Source organism: Dunckerocampus dactyliophorus, chromosome 16, assembly GCF_027744805.1.
Source record: "Dunckerocampus dactyliophorus isolate RoL2022-P2 chromosome 16, RoL_Ddac_1.1, whole genome shotgun sequence".
NCBI lineage: Eukaryota > Metazoa > Chordata > Actinopteri > Syngnathiformes > Syngnathidae > Dunckerocampus > Dunckerocampus dactyliophorus.
The window spans coordinates 14,361,265-14,371,350 of NC_072834.1; the positions used below are offsets into that span (position 1 = coordinate 14,361,265).

The 10,086-nt window shown below is 44.6% G+C and overlaps 1 protein-coding gene across 1 annotated transcript; it reads right to left on the bottom strand.

The window, feature by feature from the left end:
- Positions 1 to 6,283: 6,283 nt before the first annotated feature.
- Positions 6,284 to 9,641, bottom strand: hmgb1a (high mobility group box 1a). Its single transcript, XM_054755984.1, has 5 exons — positions 9,532 to 9,641; positions 7,597 to 7,772; positions 7,254 to 7,402; positions 6,979 to 7,153; positions 6,284 to 6,908 (listed from the first exon to the last, which is right to left on the bottom strand). Exons 2-5 carry the CDS (start codon positions 7,741 to 7,743, stop codon positions 6,753 to 6,755), a joined length of 627 nt encoding a protein of 208 aa, XP_054611959.1. The 5' UTR covers positions 7,744 to 7,772; positions 9,532 to 9,641; the 3' UTR covers positions 6,284 to 6,752.
- Between the last annotated feature and the right edge of the window lie 445 nt (positions 9,642 to 10,086).

Sequence of the window (10,086 nt, forward strand, 5' to 3'; positions counted from 1 at the left end):
CAAAATGCGGTTCTGTGAAAAAAGTGCATAAACTACTCAATTTTAATTGAAGAGCCCTGCCATAGAGTCTGTGCTCGTGTTACAATAGCACACATTTCTAATGTAATTGTCTTTGTACTTTCCTTTTTACACACTAACGTAAGAAAAGTGTCTAGACGCCCATTAAAAAAAAATGATGCTTTAAAATAATTGCTTTATTTTGAAGTCCAGGCTGTGCAACATCCTTGTTGCCTTGTTGTTCGGGAGCTTGACGGGTTCCCTTAAAGAAGATGGCGGCAGTTCACGTTCAGAGGAGTGTGGAGTGGAGGAGTGGAAGTGGTGGGACACTTTGTTTATCATAAGGGACGTGACGCAGGGAGGGCGTGGTCAAGTCGTGCATGAATCACTTGGAAAATGCACTTTGCGCTCAAAGATGAACACATATGCACCAACTTCGACACAGCCAGTGCGTTTCCTTATTTCTAGTGTTTAAATGTTGACTTCCGTTAGACTTCCCGAAATCCTGTCTTTGTCCAGTCTGCATTTGTCCAGTTATTCAGAGTGAAGGAGACATCTTTGTGGACATGGTGGACCACCAAAGAAGAAGGAGTGATGGAGAGAAGCAAACAAATAACTACAGAAGCACTCGGAGAGCGCAGACCAAGCGCCATAGTTCCCCCCAAATTGTGATTCACACTAAAATAATAATCCTACATTTTTTTAATCACTTTTTCATATTTCGTAGAACCTGTTGGAAATTTGTCCTGTGTATTGTTTTCAGGTGCTCTGAGCATTTATTGTGGAGTTATATGCGCAAATGCCAAAAATGGTCCTATCTCGCAACGTTAAAGAATCCTTTCAAAAAAATTCCTGGATCCAGACCGTGATCCGGACCACCCCCAAAATGTAATCACTTCTTCCATATTCCGTTTCCGACGATTCCTGAAAATGTCACCCAAATCCATTCTGAACTTTTCCAGTTATTCTGAACGCAAACAAACAAGCAACAAGGCAACGAGAAGTGGTATAGTAGAGAAGTAGTGAATCATGTCAGCTGTTTCTAATATTGTGACCACCTTTATTTAGGGACAAAACATTGGAGACATCTCTCGGGAGATGGAGACCAAACACGACAATTTTCTGATCAAATAATCTCCATTAATGGATAATGACTGCATTGACCTGCTTTGCTGGCTCAGCTAAAATCACACACTGACCTTCATTCACTGACAACAAAAACACACACACTCCACAGTGTGTATGAGAGTAGATTATGTACTTAATCCAGTGGCTCTTGGAGGAAAAAAACACTTTTAGTGCCTCCAATAAAGACAGGATGGACCTGTTTGGCCAATATATGCATTACATATACAGTATCAGCACTACATACAGTACGTGATATTACATATTAGCACTAAATACGTGCTATTGTAGTGTCGCTGGGAGTACTTCCTGCTTCCCGGCATGCTTTGCGGCACGGCTTTGTCAATAGTTGTTGTTCTGTCTTTCCACATCGTACCAGTGGTTGCCGCGTGCGTGTCGGGTTCATCTCTTTGATTTTTAACTTACAGCGTGGCTGTGCAGCCGTTTCCATTACGCATTGGTGATTGACTTTCTCCGTTATCCGTTAAAAACGGTCTCTGGTTTTAAGCTGACGCGTTATCGACACATCTTCCGACACGCAGAGTGAGCAGGGATCTTCTCCGTGCTCATGTCTTCTTCTGTGAGCAGTGAAATAGCCATCATGTACATGTGTGGCGTGTGTGTGAACGAGTAGGCGGTTCCCTCCGGTACATTCACAGTTGTTAAGACTTGTTCAGCTGACCTCATGTCACAGACCCACACAGTAGTGTGTACGTTCACCTCAGGAGGCCCTTTTTGGGGACAGCGAAACGTACTCAGACAACGACTGTAATAAAGATAAAGCCATCGCCATTTCTTATCGTTTGCAAAATGACCATTGATGGGCGAAAACGGGTGGAGCCTGGCTGGTTTCCACCTGATAAGAAGGAATAAAGTGCTTTTATGCTATTTGACACCAGGCGCTACAGAGTGCACAAAGTCCAGCCCGGAGGCAATTGGTGGTCCACATCGCCACTATTTTGCTTTGTCCCCTGTAACACAAAGCTGAGATGTAGGCTGTTTTTTTTTCTTGAATGATATTGAATTACTTAGCTACTCTACGCATTGTTTTTAGCATGAGACGTGGCAAACAAAAGGTGATGAATATACGTGAGTATACGTTATACGTACCTCCTACTGTTTGAACACTGGCAATATGTGACTACAGCAGTGGTAATGGCGCCCCCTAACGGGCGTTAAAAGATAGCAACGCCAGACGCTACTCTACTTTTGCAAAGCACATAAAGCAATAATTTGTGATAATAATCATCAGGTGGGTCGTCTTCTATGACATTCCTGAAATTGTCTAAAGCAGTGGTTCCCAAAACTTGCTACAGTCGCGTACCCCTTCAGACATTTGACTTGAAGCCATGTACCCCCGTACACACTTAAAAAACAAACTATTTTTACATTTAATTCAATTGAAGTAAACATGATTAATTTGTTAATTAAGTCTATAGTACGTAATTCTGGTTCAAATATGTGTATCGTGCATGGTCAAATTGTGATAAATGTTTTCCATAACCACTGATAAATAGATAAGATGTGAATTTCTCTTGGAGATGAATAAAGTGTCTAAGTATTGGTCCTACATAGCTTTTATTTCAGGCGGATGTTGGGATTCTTCCCGTTGAATGGGCTGAACCTGAGCTTCACTTTTGTCCACTTGCAATCGCTATGATTTTAAATCTGCATATTAATTTGATACCAAATTGAAAGAGAAAGTTGACCAAACATGATACAGCTGCATCCAAAGTACAAAAATACACACAGGCAGCGATAAAACCTCATTTTCAGGAGAATTTCCACTCTCTCATCCTGACACGCACGTACAGGTTTTCACAGTGCGGGGATTGGAACACCAATATAAGTTAAACATTCAAAATGAAACACTCTTAATACGCAACATAATCATCAAAATTATTTATTCATATAACGCACACAGAGCAATGAAGAACTTCATGGCGTGTACGTCTCCTTCTTTCTGCTGTAACGGTGTGTTCTGTGCTATGAGGCGTTTATGTACACTCGTAATTGTGAGCAATAGGCGCTAATTGTTTTTCTTTTTTATTCACGTACCCCCAATGACAATTGGCGTACCCCACTTTGGGAAGAAAGGGTCTAAAGTACGTCCAACTGTCATTTCTATTGCATTGTCAGCGGAAAACCTGTAATAAAAAATAGTGTATTTGTTCAACCAAGAAGGACTGAATTATCATTAAGGGACGATAACGTGTTATGTTTGCTGGGACCAACCTTCATGGTTTCCCACTGTGAGTGTTTTTCTTGTCCCGCTAGGAGTGGTCGGACGTGTCAGAAGTGGAGCTGACAGGACAAACACAACAGCAAGCAGAAAGACAGCTGAATAAATCCAAGCTTGACTCAGCAGCAGTGAGGAGAACATGACGTTAGTGGTGCTTCACACAAAGCCCACTTTGTCTTCCACTCACATGTCAATCGCTCTGGACTTTTGCTTTGGAAACGTAAAACGAAACTGAAATACACTTTGACCTCTAACCAACTATCTAATACTAAGTATATTAGCATCTTCGACGTGGAGGAGTAATCCCTGGGGACCTCCGCTCACCTGTCACAACATTAGGTACACGCTATGTGTGGTTTTTGCTAATTGTTTCAATCAATTTGATGATCGGCAGGTTATTAACGAATGGATATCTGCTGTAGTCCTAATCCTCGTGTCTCACTGAGGGGACGGGCTGCCTCGTGTCACCTTTAAAACACAAAATATGAACACAATCCTCTTTTGTGCACATCCATACACATCCATACAGCCTACAGCGCGCCTGATTGACAGTCCTCCTGCGTTGCAACACCCTCATCTAGTGGACAACTAAGCTCAATACACGATCCCTTCAGGAAGGCGCAACTGTTCGGCGTCAGCATGTACGTTTATTAATTAAAATAAAAATGGTTTACCACACAAATACCAGTTTGGATGTTGCAATATGCTAATTAGTAAACAGACATGATAGATAGATAGATAGATAGATAGATAGATAGATAGATAGATAGATAGATAGATAGATAGATAGATAGATAGATAGATAGATAGATAGATAGATAGATAGATAGATAGCTCTTTAACGATACTGTACTATATCTTTGTTGTCACCACTGCTGCAGTTACCCAAACTGTCCACTAGATGTCGCTCATAGACCGCTGATGCAACCCGAGCGTGTACGACGAGGATTACAAGGTCCTGGAGGCACGCACGCTCACACGCACATACGCGCAGTGGTTGAGAGGTGCACTGCAGAGAGTGCAGCTGTCACATGTTTGCTCATCATGGCTTGTCCTAAATTTAGATTTTTGTGCATGTTAGCATAGTTAGCTTCTCTTATAGCATAGAATGTCAGAGGTGAGTTCAGAGGTGAACTCCAGACCTGTGTGTGAGGCCTATCGCGTCATCTATCCATACAGTGTGTGTTTGTTTGTGTGCGTGTGTGCACAGTAATGTGTGAATACGTTCTTATGTCACAAAGCACATAATCCCTCTTATATAAAAGAGTTTCTCTGCAAAGATGCTGGCCAGTGTGCTTGACCGTGCATGTTGAGGTGCACGTGTTCTGACGAGCCAATATCACAAATTGTCTTTACACACATAATAATGCTCACTTTTGATTGACACGGTGTGTTGGTACAACTGTACGCCAGCACACTGACCACTGTATCTAATATTCTGATACCTTCCTAATGGCCCAAAGAGTCAAAATGTTTTTCAAAAAAAGGTACTTGAGTTTATATTTGTATTTGATTTAACCTGCTATTAGGTAACTAGTATTAATCAATGTCAAGGTTAATTAATACAGTGCATTTTAAAAAGACAAAAAGACAATTATGACTACAATAGAAGTAACTAAAAGTGAGAGGAAAGGAAATAAGTGACGCCATTGCAGGAGTGATGTGGTCGTGCCATTTAGTTCCTGTGAGCAGGTGCACAGTCGCATTTTGGGCCAGCGAGTGGAGAACTGCTCAGGGCCGAAGTATTAATAAAGTATAAACAAAATCCTGAGGTACTTGAATTCCATCTGGGGAAAGACCCCACTTCTAATCCGAAGGGTGCAATCCACCCTTTTCCGGTCGATGCCCTTAGATTTGGAGGTGCCGAGTCTCATCCCAGAAGTTCACACACAGAGGTTCACAGCCTGATGAAGCCATCAGGACCACGTCACCCACCAGTAGCACAGATGAGGTCCTAAGGACCCCAAACAGGACACCCTCAACACCTTGGCTGCATCAAGAAATTCTATCCATAAGAATTACAAGCAGAATCAGTGACAAAGGGCAGCCTTGGCAGAGGCCAACGTTGACAGTGAACAGGCTCAATTTACTGCTGGCAATGCGAAAAAGGCTCCTGGTCCGCTTGTAAAAGGGCCGGATGGCACATAGTTGTGTGCCACCAACCCTGTACTCCCGGAACACCCCCCATAGGACAAGACACGGCTTGGGACATGTTCGAATGCCTTTTCCAAGTCCACAAAGCACATATGGACCGGTTGGGCAAACTGTTTCACTGTTTCCCCCTTTCTGAGGTGAAGGATGGTTTGCCAGAACCAGAAACTTCAAAGCCAATGGAAAGTCATCCTCCTTGACTTCACTGAACTCCTCCCACACTCAAGTTTTTGCGCCAACCACCGCCAAAGCCGCGTGTCGCTTGGCTTGCCGGTAACCTGTTGCTGCTTCAGGATTCCCACAAGCCATCCATGCTCACTAAAACTCCTTTTGGGGTTTGCCGCCCCAACTGGCTCAAACCACAGCTCTGCTCAGCATTCTCAGCAATGGAGGCATGCAATAAGGCCCATTATGACTCAATATTCTGGTCCTCCCCCGGGATGCCAGAGGTGAGAGTTGAAGACTCGAACGGGAGACTGTGCCAAATGTTCCCGTGACACATCGTCACTATACACTTAGGCCTGCCCAGCATCCTCCCTCTTAATGAGAGATATTAGGTATTACACTAATTAGCTATAAAACTAAGCAAAGATGTTTGCTTAGCTTATATTAAGCTACATTGGTTTTAGCATCTTCAATGTACAAAATGTACCAAAGTGACCCTCCCCGCCAACATTCAATATTTATTTATGTGGCCCTTGCTTGAAAAGGGTTTGACCAAAGTTATTTAGTGGTAGTTCATAACCCTCCCACCCCCAAAAAAACAGGTTTATTAAAAAAATGTTTATTGACATCAGAAGCAATTTAATTTTTAACAATAAACAAGGCTTTTTTTTCTTCTTTTGCTATTACAGTGGTACATAAAGATCAGTAAAACTGTGATACGTCAATTGTGATAACATGAAAATGAAAAACACAGAAAAAAAAACAAGAAAACACTCAGATCTAAACATTTTTTTTTATGTGCTGTGCACGTCTAGCTAGGCTAAATACTGTAAGCCCCGCCCCCTTTAGGCTGACCCAGGCAGGATAGGAAGTAGCGCTGGAGAAAGAAGACACAGACACCAAACGTGTGTAGTGTTAACTATACAAAAAGGAGAAAAAAAAACTGTACAGCATAAAAACAACTGATATACACAGCCTTTTTCTTTTTTTTTGTCACCCCTCTGGTACTAATGGATTTCTTTCAGTAAGTGAAGTGTGTACAAGGGGCTTAAATGCTTTACAAACAACACCTCTACTCGTCGTCATCCTCGTCATCATCCTCCTCTTCCTCGTCGTCATCCTCATCATCATCTTCATCGTCATCGTCATCCTTCTTCTCCGCCTTAGCCGCCGCTTTGGCCGGAGCGCCGCCGCCCACCTTGCCCTTGGCGCGGTACGCGGCCACGTCCTGCGGGCACAACGAGTGAGAACGCGGGGTCTCCTGGCCTTCTGACAGTCGGGCTTGCGCTTTTGCTTACCTTCTCGTACTTTTCCTTCAGCTTGGCCGCCTTCTTCTCGTAGGGCTGCTTGTCCTCGGAGGCGGTGCCGTTCCACATCTCGCCCAGCTTCTTGGCCACATCCCCGATGGTCAGGCCGGGGCTCTCGCTCTTCACCTTGGGGCGGAACTCGGAGCAGAAGATGAAGAAGGCTGATCTGGATTTAAAAAAATAATAATAATAAAAAACATAGAAAGGGTCTCTTCCCAGTCTTTGGGTGGTGATGAGGTCTTTTAGGAATGGACATGTGGACTTACGGGGGCCTCTTGGGGGCATTGGGGTCCTTGAACTTCTTCTTCTTGCCACCCCTGCCAGCAGGGGTGTAGTTCATCATCTCCCGCTCGTAGCGTGCCTTGTCCTGCTTGGCCAAGTCCTCAAACTTGCCCTTCTCCTTGGCAGACATGGTCTGGAAGGAGAACAGCAGGTGAGAGCTTTATCGTGACCAAGTGTAGCGTTGACCTGTAGAAGCTGTTGAACGTGTTGATGTTACTATAGTACTAAGTAGTAGTACTAGCAGTGAAGGTCTGACGACTCTCCTGGTCCATTGCTTTCAAGCAGTCTTGTGGGTCACTTCTTCTGGTCTAAACTTTACAAACATACCTTCCATCTCTCAGAGCACTTCTTGGAGAACTCGGCGAAGTTGACCGACGCGTCGGGATGCTTCTTCTTGTGCTCCTCCCGGCAGGTCTGCACAAAAAAGGCATAGGACGACATCTTGCCCCTGGGCTTGGTGGGATCTTTCCTCATCCTGGCGGAAAACACCTACAGCACAAAATCTGGAGGAGGATGTTGCAAATGGGTGGATTAAGAAATTAAAATAATTTGAAAAAAGATTAAGTTTGTTGACTGTGATGAATTTATTTTTTTCTTTAATTGAGGCAGTATAAGTTGTGTTTTGCGAAAGTACTAAGGCTGGAATGTGATTTTTCTATACATCCAATGTTGACATGATGCAGCTTAAAATACGGCAGAGAACAAAAGCAGCGTCCTCCATGTAAATATAAACACAAGTTGTCCACTTTGTGATGTAAGACGCTCGCCTGTCACTGCTCAACTTCTTTACGTTGACGTAGCTAAGATTTTTTTTATTTAAAAAAAAAAAAGCATGAAAATCAACAAAATGCACCTAAGCGGCGCTTTTCTCAAGCGATCCACTTTGTCACACAAAAAAGACACATCACACATTATTTAAATGTATTTATTATCAAGCAACACTTTAAACCGTTATCCTAAACCAACAGCCACTCCTTTCTGTTTGTCCTAAGTGTGAGGGAAAAACACCATGTTTTGTGTTAAAAAAAGAAAAAGAAATAAAAAGAGCGAATTTTTTTATTGTTAAAATATTGTTTAAAAAGCAGCGCTAAGTTGTGTAGTGCTCCGTTGTAGTAATGGCGCTCAGGAGGCTCTCGTTGAGGAAAAGGAGGTCACAACGACGGCAATATTTCTTCTTCCATTTTGTGAGAATGGCCTCCTGATGAAAGAAAGTCCCCCTCAAATGTCTCCTTCCGCCATGCGCCGAGCTCGGCGATGCCGATGAAACCCCCAGCGAGCCGCCCAAATGACGACCGCCACCAGCCGGGTTTCTGCATAGCCTTGTCCGCCTCGTATAGCAATGCATTGGGTCTGTGAGCGCGGCGAGCTAGTGCTCGTCTATGGCTCCTAATGGCCGCTCGTCTTCATGCTAGCAGAGAATATGGCTTCTTCTCTTTGTGTCAGCCATTCACTGCACGGTAGAGGGCAGCGCGACCGCTCCGCGTTTGGACTCCGACTGAAAGCCTCCACGGCGCCGCAGAGAGCTCTGAGTGGCGCCGTTGGAATCGCGAGGATCTAGTCTACCTTTTGCCGCCGTCGGACGACACAGTTGCGGGCTCGGCGAGCGAGAAAAGCCGCTTGGAAAAAGTTGAAGCCAACTGCGCCTTCCCCGTTGCCTCCACTGTTGTTTCCTATGCCAGTACAGTCAGCCATTACAGTAAAGCGCAGCTCGCCAGGCTTTTTTTCCCTCTCAGCCCAAAAGGCCAAACGAGTTGACAAACACACGTTCTGGTGTCTTTTTAACGCCGTCTGTCTTTTTCTCCACTTTGCGGACATTTTAATGCTGTTTTGCCCGCGCCGCCGTGACATGACAGCTGTGTAATGCACTGCAATGGCAGCCTCGCTTCTTCATTGTCGCTAACCGTCTTGTACGTCAAGACATTTCGGCGATTTTTTTACGCGATAACCACACAGTCATTAGACTCCATTTTGTACACACCACACCACGGGATTATTCGAAATTTTTCGCTTTTGTCAAATCGGCGTTTTGTCGTCGAATCTTCGCGAAGCTAATATTTATTTCGTGATTATTACACAGCGTCTGTTGCCACTCTCGCCGATGAACGAGTAACGTTAGCCGGCTGTTTTGTTGTTTTTTTTACATGTTTACGACAAGAAAAACAGCGTCAAACTATCAAAGGCTCCCGAGTTGTTAGATATAAGGGATTGTTCCAGTCGTCCTGGTGGTTGTGGACAGTAGAAATGTTGCGGGGTTGTACTCACCAGAAGACTGAGGCTGGCTCTCAATGCTGGCAATGGCTGGCTGTGTGAGGCGATACGCAGTGTCTTCACTCCCAGCTTCTCCAGCATTACTCTCCACGGTGCTCGGTCGCAATTGGTCGGCGCACGGCCAAGCGCCCCTCTCATTGGCTGAGGCCTTTTCATTGTCCTAATAGAAGACGAGCTGCCATAGGTGGACTGTGCTGCGACGTCACTGAGCTTTCCGGGGGCGCGTCAATACAAAAATATTGTAGTGAACATGCTGGAGCTGCTAGTACTCCTGCTAGACTGCTGCTATAGTGCACACCGTGTTTGCCGTGGCAGTCAATAACCCTCTTCCACTCGCAGGGTGCAAACCTGTCCCAAGACTGTCAAAAGCCAAGCCAGAGACCTTCTATGGGGTCTTCCTCACGTCACCAAAGTGGCTCCATTGTGCTATCTGACTCCCAAGCCCGTTTGCTCATTAGCTCATGAGCACTTTGAAGGAGAGCAAGTTGTGCTCACCTGGAAGAGACACGACATGATCGCGAACTCGCCCCCCAGATGGTGCCTTTTAGG